We start from the raw sequence: 24,653 nt of genomic DNA on the forward strand, positions 1-24,653 counted from the left end.
CAGTCCATAGATGAATCGCTGGAGCTTGTACACTTTGTTAGCACCTTTAGGATCGACAAAACCTTCTGGTTGCATCATAGACAACTCTCTTTAAGAAATCCATTAAGGAATGCAGTTTTGACATCCATTTGCCAGATTTCATAATTATAAAATGTGGCAATTGCTAACATGATTCAGACTGACTTAAGCATCGCTGCGGGTGAGAAGGCCTCATCGTAGTCAACCCCTTGAACTTATCGAAAACCTTTTGAGACAAGTCGAGCTTTGTAGACAGTGATATTACCATCAGCGTCCGTCTTCCTCTTGAAGATCCATTTATTCTCAATGGCTTGCCGATCATCGGGCAAGTCCACCAAAGTCCATACTTTGTTCTCATACATGGATCATATCTCAGATTTCATGGCCTCAAGCCATCTGTCGGAATCTGGGCTCATCATAGCTTCTTCATAGTTCGTAGGTTCGTCATGGTCTAATAACATGACTTCCAGGACAGGATTACAGTACCACTCTGGTGCGGAACATGCTCTATTCGACCTACGAGGTCCAGTAGTAAATTGATCTGAAGTTTCATGATCATCATCATTAGCTTCCTCTCTAGTTGGTGTAGGCATCACGGGAACAGATTTCTCTGATGTGCTACTTTCCAACTCGAGAGAAGGTACAATTACCTCATCAAGTTCTACTTTCCTCCCACTCACTTATTTCGAGAGAAACTCCTCAAGAAAGGATCCGTTCTTAGCAACAAAGATCTTACCTTCAGATATGTGATAGAAGGTGTACCCAATTGTTTCCTTAGGGTATCCTATGAAGACGCACTTGTCCAATTTGGGTTTGAGCTTATCAGGCTGAAGCCTTTTGACATAAGTGTCACAACCCCAAACTTTAAGAAATGACAGCTTAGGTTTCTTGCCAAACCATAGTTCATACGGTGTCGTCTCAACGGATTTAGACGTTGCCCTATTTAATGTGAATGCAGTTGTCTCTAATGCATTACCCCAAAACTATAGTGGTAAATCGGTAAGAGACATCATAGAACGCACCATATGTAATAAAGTATGGTTACGACGTTCGGACACACCATTACGATGTGGTGTTCCAGGTGGCGTGAATTGTGAAACAATTCCACATTGTTTTAAATGAAGCCCAGACTCGTAACTCAAATATTTGCCTCCGCGATCAGATCATAGAAACGTTATTTTCTTGTTATGATGATTCTCCACTTCACTCTGAAATTCTTTGAACTTTTCAAATGTTTCAGACTTGTGTTTCATTAAGTAGATATACCCATACCTACTGAAATCATCTGTGAAGGTCAGAAAATAACGATACCCACCACGTGCTTCAACACTCATCGGATCGCATACATCGGTATGTATTATTTCCAATAAGTCATTAGCTCGCTCCATTGTTCCGGAGAACGGAGTGTTAGTCATCTTACCCATGAGGCATGGTTCGCAAGTATCAAATGATTCATAATCAAGTGATCCCAAAAGTCCATCTGCATGGAGTTTCTTCATGCACTTTACACCAATATGACCTAAACGGCAGTGCCACAAATATGTTGCACTATCATTATCAACTTTGCATCTTATGGCATCAATATTATGAATATGTGTATCACTACAATCGAGATTCAACAAACCATTCACATTGGGTGTATGACCATAGAAGGTTTTATGCATGTAAACAGAACAACAATTATTCTCTGACTTAAATGAATAAATGTATTGCAATAAACATGATCTAATCATATTCATGCTCAACACAAACACCAAATAATATTTATTTAGGTACAACACTAATCCCGGAGGTAGAGGGAGGGTGCGATGGTGATCATATCAACCTTGGAATCATTTCCAATACACATCGCCACCTCGCTCTTAACTAATCTCTGTTTATTTTTCAACTCCTGTTTCGAGTTACTAATCTTAGCAATTGAATCGTTATCAAATACCGAGGGGTTCCCATAAACACTAGTAAAGTACACATCAATAACATCTATATCAAATATACCTTTGTTTACTTTGCCATCCTTCTTATCCACCAAGTATCCGGGGCAGTTCCGCTTCCAGTGACCATTCCCTTTGCAATAGAAGCACTCAGTTTCAGGCTTGGGTCCAGCTTTGGGCTTCTTCCCGGGAGTGGCAACTTGCTTGCCATTCTTCTTGAAGTTCCATTTATTTCCCTTGCCCTTTTTCTTGAAACTAGTGATTTTGTTAATCATCAACACTTGATGCTCTTTCTTGATTTCTACCTTCGCCAATTTCAGCATCGCGAAGAGCTCGGGAATCGTTTTCGTCATCCCATTATAGTTCATCACGAAGTTCTAGTAGCTTGGTGATAGTGACTAGAGAACTTTGTCAATCACTATGTTATCTGGAAGATTAACTCCCACTTGATTCAGGCGATTGTAGTACCCAGACATTCTGAGCACATGCTCACTGGTTGAGCTATTCTCCACCATCTTGTAGGCGAAGTACTTGTCAGAGGTCCATACCTCTCGACACAGGCATGAGTCTGAAATACCAATTTTAGCTCTTGGAACATCTCATATGCTCTGTGGCGTTCAAAACATTTTTGAAGTCCCGGTTCTAAGCCGTAAACAATGCGCACTAAACTATTAAGTAGTCATCATATCGAGCTTGCCAAACGTTCATAACATCTGCATCTGATCCTGTAATAGGTCTGTCACCTAGCGGTGCATCAAAAATATAGGGGAGCTATATCGCGAGCTATTGATCTACAACATAGATATGCAAAACTATTATGACTAAGTTCATGATAAATTAAGTTCAATTAATCAAATTACTAATGAACTCCCACTTAAAACAACATCCCTCAAGTTGTCAAAGTGATACATGATCCAAATCGACTAACCCGTGTCCAATCATCACGTGAGATGGGGTAGTCATTAATGGTGAACATCTCCATGTTGATCATATCTACTATATGACTCATGTTCGACCTTTCGGTCTCCAATGTTTCGACACCATGTCTGTACATGCTAGGCTCGTCAAGTTTAACCCAAGTATTCTGCGTGTGTAAATCTGGCTTACACCCGTTGTATGTGAACGTACAGTCTATCACACCCGATCATCATGTGGTGTCTCGAAACGACGAACTTTCGCAATGGTGCATACTCAGGGAGAACACTTTTACCTTGAAATTTAGTGGAGGGATCATCTTATAATGCTACCGCCGTTCTAAGCAAAATAAAATGCATAAAAGATAAACATCACATGCAATCAAAATATGTGACATGATATGGCCATCATCATCTTGTGCTTTTGATCTCCATCTCCAAAGCAACGTCATGATCTCCATCGTAGCGTCGTTGCGTCGAGGTCATCACGCCAACTATTGCTTCTACAACTATCGCTAACGCATAGTGATAAACTAAAGCAATTACATGATGCTTGCACTTCATACAATAAAGAGACAACCCAAAGGCTCCTGCCGGTTTTACAAAACATGATCATCTCATACATCAACATATATCACATCATATCGTGACCATATCACATCACAATATGCCCTGCAAAAACAAGTTAGATGTCCTCTACTTTGTTGTTGCAATTTTACGTGGTTGCTACGGGCTTCTAGCAAGACCCGTTCTTACCTACGTAAAAAACACAACGGTGTTTCATCAAGTTTGCTGTTTTAACCTTCTTCAAAGACCGGCCGTGGTCAAATTCGATTCAACTAAAGTAGGAGAAACAGACACCCGCCAGCCACCTTTATGCAAAACTAGTTGCATGTCAGTCGGTGGAACCGGTCTCATGTGAGTGGACATGTAAGGTTGGTCCGGGCCACTTCATCCCACAATACCGCCGAATCAAAATAATATGTTGGTGGTAAGCAGTATGACTATCACCACCCACAACTCTTTGTGTTCTACTCGTGCATATCATCTACACATAGACATGGCTCTGATACCACTGTTGGGAAACGTTGCATAGAAAACAAACTTTTTTCTACGCACATGCAAGATCTATCCATGGAGAAGCATAGCAACGAGAGGGGAGAGTGTGTCTACGTACCCTCGTAGACCGTAAGAGGAAGCGTTTAACAATGCGGTTGATGTAGTCGTAGTCTTCGCGATCCGATCACAATCCAACCGATCTAGTGCCGAACGGACGGCACCTACGAGTTTAGCACACGTGCGGCTCAATGATGTCTCCTCCTTCTTGATCCAGCAAGCGAGAGATGAGAAGTAGATGGGATCACAACTAACACGACGGCGTGGTGGTGATGGCGGTGGTGGAGTACCGACAGCGCTTCGCTAAGCGTCGCCTGGACGAGTCGGTGGAACTACGGAGTAACGGGAGAGAGAGGGGCGCCAAGGGCTTGGTGTGTCCTCTTGGGGCGCCCCCTCCCCTCTATATATAGGTGGAGGGGCGTGGGAAACAGCCCCTCCATGCCCTTAGGCACAGCTAAGGGGGAGAGGACTTGGACTGCAAGTCCAATCCTATTCCTACTAGGACTCCTTTTTTTGCCTTCCCTAGCAACATGGGCTTTTGAGGACTTGGTGCGCCTAGCCCAATAAGGCCAGGGCACCTCCCCGCAGCCCATGCAAGCCCTTGGGTCATGGTCGACCCACTTGTGGACTTCCGGACCCCTCCGGAATCCTCCGGAACCTTCTAGAAGCTTCCTGGTACAATACAGAAAAAAGTGCACTTTTTTCCGGAACCCAAAATATGACTTCCCATATATAAATATTTATCTCTTGACCATTCCGAGACTCCTCGTGACATCCGGGATCTCATCCGGGACTCCGAACAACATTTGGTTACCACTCATCAAATATCCCAATACTACTCTAGCGTCAGCGAACGTTAAGCGTGCGACCTTGCGGGTTCAGGAATTATGTAGCCATGACCAAGACACCTCTCCGGTCAATAACCAATAGCAGGACTTGGATGCCCATATTGATTCCTACATATTCCATGAAGATCTTTTATCGGTTGAACCTTTATGACAACATACATAATTCCCTTTGTCTGTCGGTATGTTACTTGCCCGAGATTCGATCGTCGGTATCTCTATATCTAGTTCAATCTCATTACCGGCAAGTCTCTTTACTCGTTCCGTCATACATCATCTTTCAATTAAGTCCTTAGTCACTTCGCTTGCAAGCTTCTTGTGATGTGTATTACCGAGAGGGACCAGAGATACCTCTCCGATACACGGAGTGACAAATCCCAATCTCGATTCACGCCAACTCAACAGACACCTTCGGAGATACCTGTAGATCATCTTTATGATCACTCAGTTACGTTGTGACGTTTGATAGCACACAAGGTATTCCTCCGGTATCCGGGAGTTGCATGATCTCATGGTCGAAGGAATATGTATTTGACATTAAGAAAGCAGTAGCAATAAACTGAATGATCATATGCTAAGCTAACGGATGGGTCTTGTCCATCACATCATTCTCCTAATGATGTGATCCCGTTATCAAATGACAACCCATGTCTATGGTTAGGAAACCTTAATCATCTTTGATCAACGAGCTAGTCTAGTAGAGGCTTACTAGGGACTGGTATTTGTTTATGTATCCACACATGTATTTAAGTTTTCGGTCAATACAATTCTAGCATGAATATAAACCTTCATCATGATTTAGAAAATATAATAATAACCATTTTATTATTGCCTCTAGGGCATATTTCCATCAAATTTAGCGCTTACAGCTTAGGGAAGATCTCAAGTGATTGTCAACTCAGTCACACACAATAGTGGGCATTCGGTTTTTGCAGATGCATGTTCCATTGCATTGACTCAAAAAACATAAGTGTACTCCCTAAAAGACATGTAATGCATTAGTTATAAGCACAACCAAGCTCAATCGTTGTCCGGTGCCTCGACAACGATTAGTCTCTGGTCCGCCGTTGTTACTGGTAGTGACGGCAAACTTATGCTAGAATCCGCCCTACCTTGAAAAAAATTGTCCTCTACCACTGGTGTCATCCCTAATGGTCATGTGTAGGTTGAGGCACAGGAGAATTTCAATATTGGACGTTACCTACTCATACTAATATAACCATTTTTACTTCCACACATATCACTTTTTCCCTCAATCTAAACTTTTGTTTATTGATGTAGCGTTTAACATACCATCTTAACTACTAAAATATTTCGTTATATCGAATGATGTTAACCACACGTAATATGATAATTAAATTGACATACAATACAATTCAAAGTTTTATTATCACAATGAATCAGTACTAAACTAGAACTCCAATTTGTCATGGTAATACATATGTTTTATCAGGTTATGTTCAAGACACTTCAGTAAACAGAATTCTACCAAGATCTAAGCAAAGCACACAACTATAAGAAAGGGCACTTTTATCCGCCTAATGATTGGTGACACTTAGTTGCACAATAGTGTGTTTCTACATGTGTCTCACTATAATAGTATATGGAGGGGTTCTCTTATCGTGCTAGTAAAAAAAATATCCCAATAGAGATTTGTAGAGTAGGATTATTTGGCTTAGGCATGACTAATCGGAAATTCTAGATCGTGTAAGGTGTCAACATGTGGATTTTTCTTGAATTATGCTCTTTCACTTGCTAGTTTTTGGCATTCCTCGTTTAGTTGTTCTGGTCATGTATGTCATTCCCGCCCTTCTTTATGGCATTGTTTGTACCACATACATGTAACAAGTTATTATTATTTTCAAATGAAAAATGTTTTAGCTTAATAATTCATCCAGTTCACGAGAAAGTGTCGATTTCAGTTGGCACAATATTAAAGGTTAACTTTGGACACTAGTTTCTGTTGCAATATATGTACGTGTACAATGACCAAAAAATCACAGTGTACAATTCTGAAACTACTTCTCCAAAATAGATTTACGTATATCATTTTAAAGTTTAAAAAATATTTAGTGGTCAAAATTCAAATTTTGACTTGACCGATCTCCAAACATTGCATATTTCTTTACTCAAATATAAAAATATATATACTATTTAGTGAGCATAAGATGTACGTGAAAAAAAACCTCCCTCCCCTCCCTCCCCCGCCGCCACCCGCGAGGCATCGGGGAGGGTTCCCGATCCCCGCCGCCGCACCCCCCCTCCTTCTCCCTCCTCCGCCCTCGCCGCCGCCAAGGGGCGCGGGCGGGCGAAGCCCGAGCGTCGCCGGCGGCGGCGGGGCTCCTTCGTCCCCCGCTCGTAGGGTATGGCGCGGGCCAGATCTAGCGGCTGGGCGCGGCGCTCGATGCCGGGCGCGGCGGCGCCTCGGAGCAGGCCGGCGATGGGGGCGTTCGACGGGCGGCGGGTGGCATGGTGGTGGTGTGAGCCGGTGGTGGCGTCGGCGGCGGTGCCCCCGGCAGCGCTTCGGCGTCGCATCCGGCGCCGCGGGTCGCGGTTGACCGGGTCGCGGGCGGCCCTCTCGCCGTGGTACTCTGGTGGGGGGCGGCGCGGCAGCGGCGGTGGTGGGCTGCCCCCACCCAGTCGGGCCCTCGCGGCTGGGTGGCCGCGCTCGGCTCAGGTGGATCCCCTGGTGGCGTCTTCGGGCGGCGGCGGAGACGGCTCCGCAACCCTCCCTCTCCGGCTTCTGGCGACGGCCGATGCATCCTAAGGCTCTGGCCCTTCGAAACGGGGGCGGAACTCGGTTCCGGGGGGAAGTTGGAGCTGACACGAGTGTCGGTCGTGGCCATGGGCCACTTCTCTGCCTTCCCCTTCCCCTGGTCGATGTGGTCTCGGCCCTCCTCGTGGCAGCTTGGCCGGCAGCGGTTCTGGAGGTGGTTGGGGTCGTGGATCTGGGCAAAGTCGTGGCCTTTGGTGGCTTCGGGGTGGTCTCATGGCGGGGCGGCGGCCCTGGCGGCGGGAGTCGTGCGTTGGTCGTGGGCGGGCTGCGCGGCTCGGATGCGGGCAGGCAACCATGGCCGCTTTGGCGGCGTGGCTGCGGGTGTTGTCGGACCGGGGCGGCGGAAGTGTTGAAGCACCGGGGTTCATCACCTACCCAGTCTGTGTACGGTCGACGGTGACGGCGTCCGTGGACGTCGTGTCCTCCTTGCAGGCTCCGTCGTGGTGCTTCTACCCCTTCCATCTTACTCCGGGTGAAAACTCGATCCTCGGATCGGACGGTGGCGATGTTCATGGCCGTGCCCTTCCTGGAGGCACCGTCTTGGAGTCCTTGGTCCGGCATGTCCGTTACACATCCTCCCGGACGATCGCTCCTCGTGGTAGTGTTCTCCGTCGGCTCTAAGCGGTTTGGTTTTGCTCATCTTTTAGGTGCTTTGTAGTCGTTGTGGTTGTGTGTCGGTGCCCGGCATTCATGTATCTTGCCTTGGGTGTGTGGTGTGCGTTTGTATCGGATGCTTTGTTGTTGTGGTTTGTGCTTTATAATATAAAGCGGGGGAAACCCTTTTCATAAAATATATATACTATTTCTAATAAAATGGGGTTTTATTGACTCGAAATGCCGACAACGTAAGACATATGAGTGATTGAATTAGTTCATGTGGAGGATACAATGAACATAGGCAAAACCCGTTGAATCAATTGCTGCATAACCGGCACTCATTCATCACCACCACCTGCCTATGACCCCATTGATTGCTCACTCTCCCTCGCTCTTGATTTAGTACATGCAAGCATCACTCATGAGTCATGACCCAATTACAGGCACTTGCATATCATTATGAGTATGATTTACGGTCATATATCATTGAGATAAGATCATTAGCTGTAACTGCTTGTTGGTGTTTAACTGGGCCGCGGGAAGGATCCTAGTGAAGATAATTAGAAGCTGCTTAAGAAAGCGAGATTGATGGTCACATATTCGTCATTTTAACAACACGTCCGGATAGAAGGCCATATTGACGGTCACATGTCCATACTGAACTCTTTTTTTTATGAAAAGATCGGATCTATTATAAAAATTCATCGGAAGTACAAAGCACCTCAAACATAATAAAAATTACATCGAGGTTCATGGACCACCGAACGACCATTGCCGCCGCCAGAACGAGCCACCGACACGCCGCTGTCGCCGCTCCCATACCGGAGCCGGCCTGGCCTTGCCGATGACAGGCGGGAAGTCTTCGTGCACGTGCCCCTAAGGACCAGCGCCCCGGAGCCATAGTCGTCGCCTTTGAATCCTTAAATTGATCTGAAGAACCTGACACCAAATATCTGTTGAGAAACGTTGCATGGAAAACAAATAAAATTCTACGCACACGCAAAGATCTATCCATGGAGATGCATAGCTACGAGAGGGGGAGAGCATCTTCATACCCTTGAATATCGCAAAGTGGAAGCGTTTATCAACGCGGTTGATGTAGTCGTACACCTTCACGATCCGTCCTGATCAAGTACCGAACGTACGGCACCTCCGCGTTTAGCGCACCTTCAGCTCGATGACATCCTCTCCTTGATCCAGCAAGACCAGCGAAGTAGTAGATGAGTTCCGTCAGCACGACGGTGTGGTGACGATTGGTGATGAAGAACAATCTCCGCAGGGCTTCGCCAAGCACTACAGAAACTAGACGGAGGATAAACTAGAGGGGATGGGGTTGCCGGCACACAGCTTGGTGAATCTTGATGTGTCTTGAGTGCTAGCGATGCCCCTCTATTTATATGTTGAGCCCTGAGGTTGAAACTTGGAGTAAAAGCCTCCTCAAAGTCGGTTTTGCCCGAAAGGCAAAAGTCCTTCTCAGACTCCAGGGCTAGACACCGGGGTTCCCGGCGTCTACCCCCTAGACGCCAGGGTTCCTGGCGTCTAGCCTCTGGTCTCCACAAAACTCCCTTTTGCACTTTTCCAAAAGCCTCGTGGGCTTTCCCCTTTAGCCCAAATAAAGTGTTCTCGTACCCAAACATTTCAGGAAACATCCGGAGCCCCTTCCGGTGAATTCCGGATCCCTTCTGGAGACCAAACACTATTATCCCATATATCAATCTTTACCTCCGGACCATTCCGGAGCTCCTCGCCATGTCCGTGATCACATCCGAGACTCCGAACAACATTCGGTCACCAACATACATAACTCATATAACACTATATCGTCAATGAACCTTAAGCGTGCGGACCCTACAGGTTCGAGAACTATGTAGACATGACCGAGACACCTCTCTGGTCAATAACCAATAGCAGAACCTGGATGCCCATATTGGCTCCTACATATTCTACGAAGATCTTTATCGGTCGAACCTTATGACAACATATGTAATTCCCTTTGTCCATCGGTATGTTACTTGCCCGAGATTCGATCGTCGGTATCTTCGTACCTAGTTTAATCTCATTACCGGCAAGTCTCTTTACTCGTTCCGTAATACATCACCTCGTGACTAACTCCTTAGTCATATGCTCGCAAGCTTATGATGTGTATTATCGAGAGGGCCCAGAGATACCTCTCCGAAACTCAGAGTGACAAATCCCAATCTCGATCCATGCCAACTCAACAAACACCTTCGGAGATACCTGTAGAGCATCTTTATAATCACCCAGTTATGTTGTGACGTTTGATAGCACACAAGGTATTCCTCCGATAACCGGGAGTTGCATGATCTCATGGTCGAAGGAACATGTATTTGACATTCAGGAAAGCAGTAGCAATAAACTGAACGATCATATGCTAAGCTAACAGATGGGTCTTGTCCATCACATCATTCTCCTAATGATGTGATCCCGTTATCAAATGACAACTCATGTCTATGGTTAGGAAACCTTAACCATCTTTTATCAACGAGCTAGTCTGGTAGAGACTTACTAGGGACACGGTATTTGTTTATGTATTCACACATGTATTTAGGTTTCCGATCAATACAATTCTAGCATGGATAATAAACCTTTATCATGAATAAGGAAATATAAAATAATAATTTTATTATTGCCTCTAGGGCATATTTCCTTCAATATCACCATTGCGTATGCACGACGAGAAACGCTAATCTCACCACCCCAAGGAGCTAGCAGGAATCTAAGCTGGAGCTCTGTCTAATCCGTCCCAACGAACGAACTTAAGGAGAATCGGAGCCCGGAAGACTGACACGAAGAAGGAGCACCGCCATGTGCCCAAACTCCGCCCCTGCGAGGACTAAAACCCTATCTATCTACTAGGACGAACAGAGACACCAGGATTATGTTCACTTAAATATCCAACAGCGACCGGATTTCTAATAGGATTATGTTCACTTAAATATCCGAAACGAAAACTAATAAAAAATCCTACCAAGATCTAAGCAAAGCATACGACTCTAAAAGATACTTCCAACTCAAAAATCTAAGTATTAAAGGGGAATTCGTGTTTGTACGTCACCATCTTAACCAATTTGGTGCTTTCCTTTCCTTGTCCTACAAGAAAAAATGTTCTTCATTAAATCGCTCAATTTAAACAAAAACCATGTCATGCATTGACTCAATCAAATCACTTTTTTTTTACCAAAACCTCAAATAAATTAAAAACTTTCCTTGCCTTCCACAACCCATACCAAAATCATATCAAATCTTACCAAAAACCTCAAATAAATGAAAACTTTCTTTGTCTTTCCCTACCCATACTCAAATCAACCATCTTGCCAAAATCTAGAATATGGTGGGTGTAAACCTCTCATCAAAAGTGGTATTTGCTGCAGAGTTTACGATAACATCCACTTCTTCCGCGATCTCTTTGGCTAACACAGGACATGATTGATGTTGAACCACTAGAATATGTATGCACCCGTTGCAACGCACGGGCGCACGGCCAATTAGCTAGTACTAATATAATAATAATAAAAGACTTCCATCCACCTAATAATTTTTGATACTTAGTTGTGCAATAGTGTGCTTGTACATGTGTGTGTCTCTATGCAAGTATGTGGAGGTTTTTTTGGTCAAGACAGTCAAATATATATCCTAATAGTGATTATTAGAGTAGGATTACCTGCCTTAGGGATGACTAATCGGAAATTCTAGATGGTGTAAGGTGTCAACATGTGGGTTTTCCTCGAACTATGCTCTCTCTCTCTCTCTCCCTTGCTAGTTTTTGACATTGCTCGTTTAGTTATTTTTGCCATGTATGGCATTCCTGCCCTTCAAGGTTATAACTAATCAAATTGATCGGTCATGCATGCTAGACATGTTATTTCATTGTTTCTAAAACATACATGTAACAAGTCTTTTTCCTCTTCAAATTAATAAAGTCTTAATTTAATAATTCATCCAGTTCATGAAAAAAAAGTGACGTTTTCAATGGGCACGGTTTTAAAAAGTATCTTCCGCCACCAGTTTCGGTTGCAATATATGTACAATGACCAACAAAATCGCAGTGTTCCTTGAGGAAAAAAAATATAGTTAATACTTCTCGAGATAGACCCATGTGTATCACTTTTAAGATGTAACACAAGATATTTACACAGATATTAGTGATAAAAAATTCAAATTTTGACTTGACCAATCTCTAAAACTTCCCATGTTTCGATCCTTACACGAATATGAACCTACATATATTGTTTTCCAATAAAATGAGCATCTTTGGACTCATGCTTTCCTCTACCAAGAGAGAAAGAGTCAAAGATAATGGTCGTTCGGTGGTCCATGAGCCTCGATGTAATTTTTAGGAAGAAGTCCAAAATAAACCCTGAATTTGTAGACGAAAACTAAATTAAACGCTAAACTTCAAATCCTTGAAATCAGCACACTGAATTCTCTGATCCCGGTCTATTTTAAACCTTGAGAGCTTTTCTAAACAGGGATTGTCCACGTGGCAGGTCAAATCCGGGATTGTTTGCTGCTCAACTGGGCCGGCCCACCAGACATGAAGTGAGTTTTTTTCTTAACACTCGACGAAAAAATCTTTCTTTTTCTTAAGGCGCGACATAATAATTCCAAATAAAAAAACGACTTCTGTGCAGTCGAACTTAGGACCTGGTAGGGTTGACCTCATTCTGCTAGCCACTACACAAGACGACGATGAGTGACATAATCAGAGGCCCAAAAAATATATATAGAACCAAAGCGTCGAACTTTGAAAACATTTTTTAGGGGCAAACAAGTATTCAAAGCATATTTTTTCTGAAATCTCAGAATAATTTATAAAGTGGTAGCACTGTTTGAAAATTCCAACTACTTTTAAAGAACCAACAATTTTTTAAAAACAATTTTGAAAAAGCGAACACTTTTTCAAACATAAACGTTTTTTGAAACCTAAACAAAATTTTAAAGTGAGAACACTTTTTGAAACATAAACATTTTCTGAAACCTGAACAAAAAATTAAGACACTTTTTGAAACATAAACATTTTTAAACCTGAACATAATTTTAAATTGTGAAAACTTTTTGAATATTTCAAACATAGGAACAAATTTTGAAATCTGAAAAAAAATTAGGTGATTAAAAAATTTGTGACATCTAAAAAATATCACGAGTTTTAAATAATTTACGGGCCATTTCAAACAAAGGTTTATACAATGTAAAATAATATTCATGTGGTTCAAAAACAAATTCGTACATTCAAAAAAATGTAACATTTCAAGAATGTTCACGAATTTCAAAAAATGTGTTCGTGCGATTTAAAAAAAATGTGTGTACAATGTAAAGAAAATGTGTGCGTGTTGTATGAAATATGTGTGATGTGTTTGAAGAAGTGTATACAATTTTAAATTGTTTAACAATGTAAAAGAATGTTCTGTAGTTTTATGAAATGTTTATTGGAATTAAGAAAACGTAAAATGTCTATTTGGAATAATAATACCATGTATTCAGAAAAGTTTTTAAAGCCTGTATTTTTAAAAATGTACCTGATGTATTTGAAAATGTCGAAAGTTTATCAAAAAAATATTTCATGTGTGCGTTAAAAATATGCATTGGGTGCTGAGTAAAACTAGACATGTGTGAATAAAAACGAAAAACCAGAGAAGAGCGCGCGCGCAAGCGACTGCGCTAATGGGCTGGCCCAGTTCAGCAAATACTAGGTAAATCCTCTGAAGGTTCAAAATAGACCGGGATTAGAGAGTTTGGTGTGCCGATTTCAGGGATTGGGAGTTCAGGATTTGATTTAGCTTTCACCTACAAATTCAAGGTTTGCTTTGGACTTTTTTCTAATTTTTATTATGTTTGAGGTACTTTGTACTTCCGGTAAATATTTTTTAATAGATTTGATCCTTTTCGAAAAAAAACCGAATCAAAGTGGATGAACACAATACCAGTTCGTGGAAGCGCCGACAACATAATATACATGAGTGAATTTAAAAAAAAAACATGAGTGATCAAATTACGGTGTACTATTGATTGCGCCACATAACCCTCGCGTTGTACGTACGTACTGTAGTACTACATCTGACCGAACCGACACGCATTCATCACCACCACCTGCCTATGACCCCATTGATTGATAGCTCTCCCAACCCACGCTCCATCTCTGTACAGCTCAGGCGGCACCGATCGAATTATGCTAGCATCATGACCAAATTACAGACACCTGCACGCCACTAGCTACATGCAGAGTAGTACGATTTACAGTCACGCATCACTGAGATGAAATCCCTATCTGTCAATGTCTTGAGACGTTTTAACCGAGCCGCAGGAAGGAATCATGAACCCTGGTGAAGACAATCACAATCCGCTTAAGACAGCGAGATCCAGCGCCATACACAGTGTACCAGTGTACTCCTACCAGTGTGATGGCCGGGACAAAAGCAAGCACCAACCAAGAATGGATGAATCAATCAATGGTTCCACTTCCACCCACCAAATGGCGCTAAATCCAAGCATAACCAAGCCACATTACAGATCGACTCTCTCTCTCTCTCTCTCTCAACCGGCGCGCGCTCCGCTGAGGTGGTGAGGAGGTAGCTCGGGCTCCCCGTGCCCACCGCGCGCACTCCACTCACTCTCTTCTTCACCCCCACCACTTGGTTTTGGTCGCATTGATATCGCTTACTCTGCACTCCACTCGAGGAAGGCGGGGAGGGAAGGAGAGAATGCAGCAGCAGCAGGAGGAGGAGCAGCCGGCGCGGCGGCGGCGGAGCCCGGGGGGCTGGGAGGGGGCCACCGTGGACGAGGCCTCCATGGAGCGCAGCAAGAGCTTCGTCAAGGCCCTGCAGGTCGGTGCATTCCTTCCCCAGATCCCACGCGCCTCCGCTCTGCTCTGCTCCACGGTGGATCCGGCCTGTTCCCCTCTTGACGCGTTGTGGCCATGGTGGGTGCAGGAGCTCAAGAACCTGCGGCCGCAGCTCTACTCCGCCTCCGAGTACTGCGAGAAGTCCTACCTCAACACCCACCAGAAGCAGATGTGAGCCCTGCTCCTCCTCTCCTCTCCTCCATTGCCCAACCTCTCTGCACGTCTCGTTCTCGCTCTGTACACAGAGAATTTACCATCTTACTACCATGGCGAACCGGTGATTCCTCGAACACTTGCATTCTGCTTGCTACCTACCTATCTGTCTCTGTTTTGGCACTTGGCATAGGGGCCGAACTGAATTGAGTTCAAGGTTGGTGCAGCATGGAGTAGAATTCTAGCAGCAGCTGCGTATGGCATTGGTAGGTGTAGGAAGAGACCAACAGACAGGTGTAGGAGTGAGCAAATTGTCGTCCATATGTGAGTATGTGACTAGCTAGGCAACAAAAATTGTGCTAGCTGAACTGAACAAGGATATGTCATTTTGGTTTTATCTGGGATCTTTGGAATCATCCAACAACCGACTGCCTATGTACGTATGTACTAGCCGAAGGAGTGGTGGTATTCAGAGTACTAGTACAGCATTTGTTTTCTGAAGATATCTCTTTTCTGAACGACAGCCTATGTACCATGTACCGGCGACTGGATTTATTCTGGTTGTTCCCCAATCATGTGGTGTCAGTTTGTTCACCCTGCTCATGTCTGACAGTGCAGAAGAAAGTTCTGAAGCATGGAGTAAAATCAATTTTGTATGGTAAATTTGGTGAATGAACAGTCAACAGTGTAGTGATTTCAAACGTGTGTTGTAATCTTGCTTGAGAATATGGCATGTTTTCATGAAACTGAACTTGCTAATCGTCGTCAGGGTGCTGGACAACCTGAAAGACTACGCGGTGCGGGCGGTTGTCAACGCTGTCGACCACCTAGGCACCGTGGCCTACAAACTGACGGACCTGTTCGAGCAGCAGGCTTCCGAGATCTCGACCTTCGAGCTCAAGGTTGCGCGCTTGAACCAGGTATTTGCTTGATGTTTATCACTAAGATGCGCAGTCTATGGTGGCGAAACTACGCAGCTAAACTGACACTTGCTCTGTTGGCCACCCATAGCAAATTTTCACCTGCCAAATCTATGTGGACAAAGAAGGCTCCAGGCAGCAGCAGATGATGGGGGCAAGCATGAAGCACCACAAGCACTACATCCTACCATGTAAGAAGAAATTCTGAACTTGCAGTCTTATCTTTTTCTGAATTTTTAGTATAAGTGGGAAAAAGAGCTGAACTTAACTTGAGAATTTTCTGTGCAAATGTAGCTACTGGCTATAAGAGAACTCAGGCTGTTGCGCACCTGGGAACCGACACTAATCAGGAATCACAGCCTAGACCTTACCCCTCAGGTGCTTCTTACTTCTCGCCAATTTCATTGCGCCACTCTGTTCTCGCCAATCACGACACATATCTAAACAAGAAAAGAAAAACCTTCACTTTCTGTGTGTGCAGCAAAGACGCTTTCCTGGCACCTGGCGTCGGACAATAGCCCTTCGGCAAACGGAGCTCATAAACTTACGTTCATGTAAGACTGTCATCCCCATTTCGTTTAACTTTGTTTATGTGACACATGTTGTTTCTTATGCCAAGCTTAACTTGCTGCCGCCCGGTTTTTGTGCAGCCTAGATGACACGATACCGTCCAAACTCGCATCAGATGGTCCGCATCTTCTTGGTAATTCGTTGTACATCCATTTGAGTTCTTAGAGGGCATGGAATCATATGGATGTGGTTTCACCTGTCAAGCACACATATTTTTGAACTTCTGTTATAAGGCTAACATATTTGTTAACTCTCAAACTAGAATTTTGATTGCTGAGTTTACTTTGGAAATTGTCAACTGAATGTTTCATGTGAATTGCTGATGTTTCAGGTAAGGAGTTGCCCGCTTCTCCCGTGCGTAGGCCTCTGCAACTTAACCGGAATACCAAATCCGACGTCGCACAAAAGGTTGGCGCAAAGGTAAATTAGAATATGATGTAAACCTTTCAAGAAACCACACTATGCTAAGAAGGGCATCATCCTTATGTCGTACTCTATCGGCGCCAGATTTCGATTTGGTTATCCTAGTTTCTTAATGGTACCATTGTGTGCATTTTCAGGATCTGTCGGCGTTTAGTTCTTTCGACAGGCCTACAGGGCGTGAAATCCAAAAGGCTCCTGCCAGCACTAAGAGCGTGCTAGCATCTCTATTTATCAAGCACAAGTCAGCAAAGATGAAAAGTATCTCAGCTCGATGATCCTCCCTTGATGTAATTGAAGTTTGTTGTAATAACCAGTACAAGCTAAGTAAAATGCAATTGTATCTCTTCAAGATGTCAAGTCATAATATCTCTTATCTGTGTAATATGTGCTGATTCGAAGCCTGTCATGAAAATCATACGCAAGTTTGGAAGTATGTTTAGTTATATTCATCCAATAGCATGATCTTCCTTGAGATACTGATTTGAAAATATTTTGCAAATTCGTTTATTACATAAACGATCAAGTGGACGAAGCACAAAACTGGATGGCTCGCCTCATAAGTCAAAAGGATACATGTTGAAATGCAAGATGAGATGGTCTAATGGCACAAGAAAGTGCCACCCAGCTCAAAACACATGAAGGGTAATAGTTGTCGATGACGGATAATGTGTCCAAGTACAAAGGATCGCTTGCGGATACCTTCCTTTGCGCTATATTCATCTAGGAGCGTGATCTTCCTTGATATGATCATTTAAGTGTTTTACAAATCCATTCTTACATAAATGATCAATTGGAGGAAACACAAAACCAGACGGCTCGCCTCATAAGTCATAACTCATAAGGATACATGTGAATGGTATAACATGGTAGCACAAGAAAGTGCGACCTAGCTCAGAACACGTTGAAGGGGAGAGTTCCCAATGATGGATAGTGTGTTCCAAGTATAAAGGATCACTTGCAGATACCTTACTAAATTCCGTGGCCAAGCATGAATGGCTTCGCTCATTCCTCGCCAATTAAGATCTTGACTGGTCACCTGTCTAAATGCATTCACAGGAATCGCAAGCTTCGCATAAACCATTGCAAGATTTAAAATAGGCGGCGTCGATTTGGAACAATCTCTGGACTGTTGTTCTTCATCATCGCAACAAACTCCTGGTAGTTAATTTTCCCATCCTAGGCAAAAAAATAGGAAATGTGGTAGTGAGTAATGTTCACATCCTACCGTGTCTTCATTTGAACATTTTACTTGTGACTTGTGAGCATAAGGATTAGTAATGTTCACATCCACCAAAAAGGTTAAAGCAAATTGTTTGAAGGTGTGATTTTTTATGGCTGGAGTTTACATAAAAGCGATGAACTCTGTTGGTTTACCTAATCTAGCAGAACAAAATGAGTTCTTAAACAAAGTAGTATTGATGGAAGCCTAGGTGCTTACATTAAAGTGATGAACTCTGTTGGTTTATCTAATCCAGCATAAGCAAATGGGTTCTTAAAACAAAGCAGTTTGGATAGAAGTCCAGGTGCTTCGCCTCAAAATAAATCAGGCTGTTAATTTTATCTCATAGACACTACGTTTTGTATACATCCACAATAACAGAGATGACAAAAATTCCCAAATATTTTGAAACAAAACCTCCTACCGTGTCTCCAAGATGATCTGTTTAATCTATTATATTCTCAAACTGAACAGTAAGTTAGCAACATCAATACAATATTTTACATCTTCATGACCGAGATAATGTATGCTCAGGCAGCAGATAATGGACTTATTTAGGCTTTTGCTGGAGTTACTCACATGATCTGTATCCACTTCAGCAATGATATCTTTAATTGTTGCCTCATCACCCATATCATACTTCTTCAGAGCTTCCTCCAACTCATCAACTGTTATGTACCTATGCAAAAAGAAAGTTTGCCAGCAACTTGATGGTTAATGAAATACTTAAAAGTTGACAGATTAATTTAAGAATAGTTAGAAGTGAAATTACCCGCTGTGGTCCTTGTCAAAGTATTCAAATGCTTTAAATATGTGGTCTTCCTTCTCTAGTCTATTCATGTGCATTGTTGCCGATATGAATTCAACATAATCAATGGTCCCATTTCCATCAACATCAGCCTGTTCAGGAACGTATGATAATGATTAAGGAGCTGAAACAGAAAGTGCTGGAGTTGTCAGGCCACACAGACCGCTCTACCAGAAACATCTACAAGTCAATTTCCATTGAGGTCGTTATAGCGACTAAAGTCGTATGGTATCATTCACTATCTTCCTTTTTAGATGTAAGTGCACACCCACTGCAGCCTTTTAGTACATGATTGGCATTAATACAGAACAGAGAGCATTTTTTGTTTCTAGTATGATATTTGTACCATGTCATGCTGATAAGATAAGCGTGCATAGACAGGAAGGAAGAAGAAGAGAAATTAAGCAAGTATACCGCCTCCATTAACTGTCTTATTTCTGATTCAGTAATTTTGGTCCCAAGCTTTGGTAAGCCAGCCCTTAGTTCATCAAGAGTAATTGTCCCACTGTTATCAGTATCCAGGGACTTGAACATTTCTCTTAAGCCCACGATCTCTTCCTCTGACAAGCTCTCTGCAACAATCTGAATATAGAAGAGAAATGAGCACCAAGATTTAAATGGACTGCCGAGCAAGAAAAGAAAAGGATTGGAGTTCAGATCGTTTGGGTACCTTCAAGGCAACCTTCTTAAGCTTGTTCATCGCCCTGAACTGCTTCATTCTACTGATCACTGTAATATCAAGTGGTTTGTCTGGGGCCTCTCCATCCTCTCTGATCCATGGATGATCTGTGTGCTTAAACAGATTAGATCGCGACACTAATACACTACCATGCACATGAGCAAAATGATCTGCACAACCAAGATTGTCAGTGAATGTGTGGAGAAGAGACTAACTCAATATTTCCGCAGCCGTGAGCCGCTCCTTGGGGTCCTGCCGTAGCATCCTCTTGACCAAGTCTTTAGCCCCATTTGAAATCGATGGCCAGGGATCAGACGAGAAATCAATGTGACCTTTCAGAACAGCATCAAATATACCTTCTTCATTCTCTGGTAAAACCAAGGGCCAGGAAGAGACACAGAGAGTTCATGTTAGGAAAAATAGGACAATGGCATTAATGAACAATGAAATTTGCTACAGTACGACTCCCTGGTTCTGCATCAATACGCAGCCCAGAAATAAATTGACATAACCAGGTGTGAAACACACCTGCCCAGAAAGGAGGAACGCCGGAGAGCAGAATGTAGAGGATCACTCCAGCACTCCAAATGTCGGCCTCGGCTCCATATCGCCGCTTCAGCACCTCTGGAGCCACATAGTATGCACTCCCAACAAGATCCCTGAACTGCTCGCCTGCATTTCCATCATCCACAATTTAATCTCCAGCACAACATGAGCTCGGTTATTACTAGTAAATTGAAGCGAGCTAGCACACTAAAGATACACTAGTAAATCGCAGAGACAACATGAACTAAGGCGAATCGTTGAAGGTTTTTGCCCCGTCCCTTCCCAGACACTAGTAAATTCAGTAACCACCATGAATTGAATTCATCATTGCAATTAACCAATCAATCAAGTATCAACCACTGACCGGGCTTGAAGAAGACGGAGAGCCCGAAATCGGTGGCCTTGAGCGGGGAATCCTCCCTCTTATTCAAAAACAGAAAGTTCTCGGGCTTGAGGTCGCGGTGCATGACCCCCATGGAGTGGCAGCTATGCACAACACTAACAACCTCGCGGCAGAGCGTGGCGGCGGCGCGCTCGGAGTAGTGGCCCCGGGCGATGATGCGGTCGAAGAGCTCCCCGCCCTCGCAGAGCTCCATGACGAGGTTGACGGAGTGGCGGTCCTCGTAGGCGCCGCGCAGCTCGACGATGCTGCGGTGGCCCGTGAGGTGGTGCATGATCTGCACCTCCCTGCGCGCGTCCTCCACGTCGTCGGCGCGGGCCAGCTTGCGGGCGGCGATGGACTTGCAGGCGTAGCGGGAGCCCGTGGACTTGTGGGTGGCCAGGTAGGTGACGCCGAACTGGCCCCGGCCCAGCTCGCGGCCGAAGGTGTAGGTGGCGCGGACGTCCTCCATCGGCCGGCCTAGGACGCGGCCGATGTCGGGGGGGAGCGGGGGTTGGGGTGGGGGTTGGGGTTGGGGGTGCTGGGGAGGGGGTGGGGGAGACGGGGTTTGGGGCGGGCGGCGGTGGCGCGGCCGGGGCCAGTTGGGCTGCTTGGGGGCCTGCTGAGGGGGCGGCTGGTCGGCGCGCTGGCGGGAGGCGCGGCCGCCCATGACGGCGAGCGGTGGGGGGTCGGCGGGGGGAGTGGCGGCGGAGCGGGGAGTGGAGTGGGAGGTGTGGTGGTGGTGGTGGGGGTGGGGAGGAGGGGGAGAGATGTCCATGGTTTTGGGTTGTGCCCCTGCTTTTCCGTTCCGTTTTGGTGGGCGTAGGGTCGTCGGGCGGAGGGGACGTGCCGGGGTAGCCAGGCTGCTGTGCTGACCCGTGCCGTGCGGCGTGCGGCGCGTGGGGCCGTGGTGTCAGTGGGAGGGGGCGGGCTCGGGCTCGGGGGATAACGATCGACGGGTGGACCCGGCGTGGATGGAATGGATAGTGGGGGCCGTTGACGGGTGTGTGGGTGGGGCGGTTGCGTCGTGGTTTCCGGTCCGTGCTTTTTTTTTTGAATTTTATCATCCATATTACCAATCAGTACAAAGTAGTCGACCCTCACACGCGCACTGAAACGTAAATACAAAGGACCATGAACACCTAAAGTACCGTAAGACAACCATAACAACAAGAAGATCTCTGGAGCCCTGTGTCATCATTCCTGAATATTGAGAGAAGACCTCTACAGCAAAAGGATCTGCAACCAGTCGCAAGCAGGTCATCATCTTCGACCTAGGTACAATTGCCGCCACGCTGTCTCCTCCTTTCTTGACGCTCACCAGTGCTGAGAAGGCATGGACATCAATCCAACATACCTGCAACAGTCGTCGCCATCTGTGGCTTTGAGTACCGCAAAAAGTGTCCCTTCCGAAAGAAAAGGAACTTGAGTCATTCGACCGGTCCAGCATCGCGGCCGGGCCATCCGCCCGGGCAAAGCAAGATCTGGTCCGTGCTGCTAGGTTTCTTTTCACGCGGAGTTGGGTTGCACTGGACGGACGCTACTGCTGTGGACTACAGTGGAGTCCACCACAGTGGTTCCCAAACCCGGCGCGCCACCGGCCCGACCGGAACGTTCCTCCCGCTGTAGTGCGTGGTGCCTTTCCACGCGCTCCGGCTTCGTGCGTCGCGTCGCGATCGCTGCTGCCTGGTGTGAACTCCTCCGGCAACGGGTCGGCGCCGGTCACACCCCGGCTCCAGCGCGAGGCACAAGCAGTCAAGCAGATAAGCTCATGATCTAGGGTCACCTATGCATCAGTCGTCTGGGAAAAACAAAACAGTCGATTTCCTCTTCCTTTTGTTTCCATACACGCGTGGACAAATGATTGCGTGCTGTTGGGATGTGCAGAGTCCACAAAAACATAATAAACGGAGAAAAAAAAGCGAGGAAAGGGAACAGGTGATTTGCCATATTTGACAATTAGGGCATGATGGTGTGCATATAAAAGATGTTCCGCCCCTCCCGTCCTTTTTTTTTTTGCGAGAAAAACTCTTGATGCATTCATCGACCGTCAAGGTAGTACAAGGAACATCACAAGTAAAACAATACATCTTGGTCCATAGAACGCCACCTAGCGATGATTACGAGTACTCGAGCGAGCTGAAGGCGCGCTGTTGTCTTCGCCCCTCCCTCATGGGATCCGGGCAGCCCATGTTGTAGTAGGCAGTCTGGATGTCATCGTGCTAAGTCCCCATAAGACCAGCGCACTGCCGTCTTCGCCCCTTCCTCATTGGATCCGGGCAGCCCATGTTGTAGTAGGCAGTCTGGATGTCATCGTGCTAAGTCCCCGTAAGACCAGCGCGCCGCCGTCTTCGCCCCTCCCTCATTGGATCCGGGCAGCCCATGTTGTAGTAGGCAGTCTGGATGTCATCGTGCTAAGTCCCCATAAGACCAGCGCGCCGCCGTCTTCCCCCTCCCTCATTGGATCCGGGCAGCCCATGTTGTAGTAGGCAGTCTGGATGTCATCGTGCTAAGTCCCCATAAGACCAGCGCGCCGCCGTCTTCGCCCCTCCCTCATTGGATCCGGGCAGCCCATGTTGTAGTAGGCAGTCTGGATGTCATCGTGCTAAGTCCCCATAAGACCAGCGCGCTGCCGTCTTCGCCCCTCCCTCATTGGATCCGGGCAGCCCATGTTGTAGTAGGCAGTCTGGATGTCATCGTGCTAAGTCCCCATAAGACCAGCGCGCCGCCGTCTTCCCCCTCCCTCATTGGATCCGGGCAGCCCATGTTGTAGTAGGCAGTCTGGATGTCATCGTGCTAAGTCCCCATAAGACCAGCGCGCCGCCGTCTTCGCCCCTCCCTCATTGGATCCGGGCAGCCCATGTTGTAGTAGGCAGTCTGGATGTCATCGTGCTAAGTCCCCATAAGACCAGCGCGCCGCCGTCTTCGCCCCTCCCTCATTGGAGCTGTCCAACCCTTGATGTAGTAGACAGCCAGGATGTCATCGTGCTAAGTCCCCATAAGACCAGTGCACCAGAACATCAACCGTCGTCAATGAAGCGAAGTGTGGATCGGAAGGATCCAACTTGTAGACACATGAACATGGACGAACAAGGACGGGATCCACGTGGATCCACCAAAGACATACAAACACCAAACGAATCCCCCGAGATCCACTGGAGACAAACCTCCACACGCCCTCCGACGATATTACAAACACCATCGGAGCGGACAATAGGCGCGGAGAACCTTATTCCATCTTCAGACAGCCGTCGTCGCCTCGCCTCTCTGAGCAGGACACAAACCCTAACAAAACTAAAAAAACAAGTACAAAAAACGAAGCCCTCCCGCCGGCAATGGTTGGGATCCACCGCGCCTCCATGGCCCTAAGACCGTAAGAGACGGGGTAGACCGGCGAGAGGCACGAGAACCCCTAGCCAAAAGGGTTCGCTTTCTTTCAACGGAAGAAAGAAAACGTTGTAGACAACCAATGTCTCTTTCAGTGTCTACAACCCTATCTATCTTCACAGGCGAGTCACTTGTTCATTATCCATATGGTCAACTTGCTTTCGAGATCAAAACCATGAGAGAGTCTCAGGAGTTTATTCCTCAAAAGCTTCATTGTAGTCAGTGAGACATAGCCGTACGGAATGTGCCACCGTTGTGTGACTACATGGTGGGCCCCCATGTACCGATGTATTCTAGCCTCTTAATTATAACTCTATTATCATTGAATATAACTTTCTTTACCCCCGCAGAAAAAGGAACAGAAAATAAAACAATGGATAAAAAGTTGAAGGGACATTTACACTCAAACCCAATGCTCACATTTACCCCTAAGGCTACATTTGGAACGTCATTTTCTTCCCATGTACCCCCGGGAAACACACTCTCTGAAGAAAAACCGGGTGGCCTTTTGTT

At 45.5% G+C, this 24,653-nt stretch overlaps 2 protein-coding genes across 2 annotated transcripts; one reads left to right on the forward strand and one right to left on the reverse strand.

Moving 5' to 3' along the window:
* Positions 1 to 14,695: 14,695 nt before the first annotated feature.
* Positions 14,696 to 17,610, forward strand: LOC123183294 (probable protein ABIL4). Its single transcript, XM_044596069.1, has 9 exons — positions 14,696 to 15,039; positions 15,145 to 15,227; positions 15,979 to 16,129; positions 16,221 to 16,320; positions 16,424 to 16,507; positions 16,611 to 16,683; positions 16,780 to 16,832; positions 17,031 to 17,119; positions 17,260 to 17,610. The coding sequence occupies exons 1-9, from the start codon at positions 14,917 to 14,919 to the stop codon at positions 17,395 to 17,397; spliced, it is 894 nt and encodes a 297-aa protein (XP_044452004.1). The 5' UTR covers positions 14,696 to 14,916; the 3' UTR covers positions 17,398 to 17,610.
* Positions 17,611 to 17,790: 180 nt separating this feature from the next.
* On the reverse strand, positions 17,791 to 21,457 carry LOC101669845 (calcium-dependent protein kinase 15). Its single transcript, XM_044596068.1, has 8 exons — positions 20,739 to 21,457; positions 20,357 to 20,500; positions 20,044 to 20,196; positions 19,820 to 19,935; positions 19,564 to 19,731; positions 19,114 to 19,241; positions 18,921 to 19,020; positions 17,791 to 18,298 (listed from the first exon to the last, which is right to left on the reverse strand). Exons 1-8 carry the CDS (start codon positions 21,421 to 21,423, stop codon positions 18,212 to 18,214), a joined length of 1,581 nt encoding a protein of 526 aa, XP_044452003.1. The 5' UTR covers positions 21,424 to 21,457; the 3' UTR covers positions 17,791 to 18,211.
* Positions 21,458 to 24,653: the final 3,196 nt, after the last annotated feature.

The sequence above is a fragment of the Triticum aestivum genome, chromosome 1D (genome assembly GCF_018294505.1).
Source record: "Triticum aestivum cultivar Chinese Spring chromosome 1D, IWGSC CS RefSeq v2.1, whole genome shotgun sequence".
NCBI lineage: Eukaryota > Viridiplantae > Streptophyta > Magnoliopsida > Poales > Poaceae > Triticum > Triticum aestivum.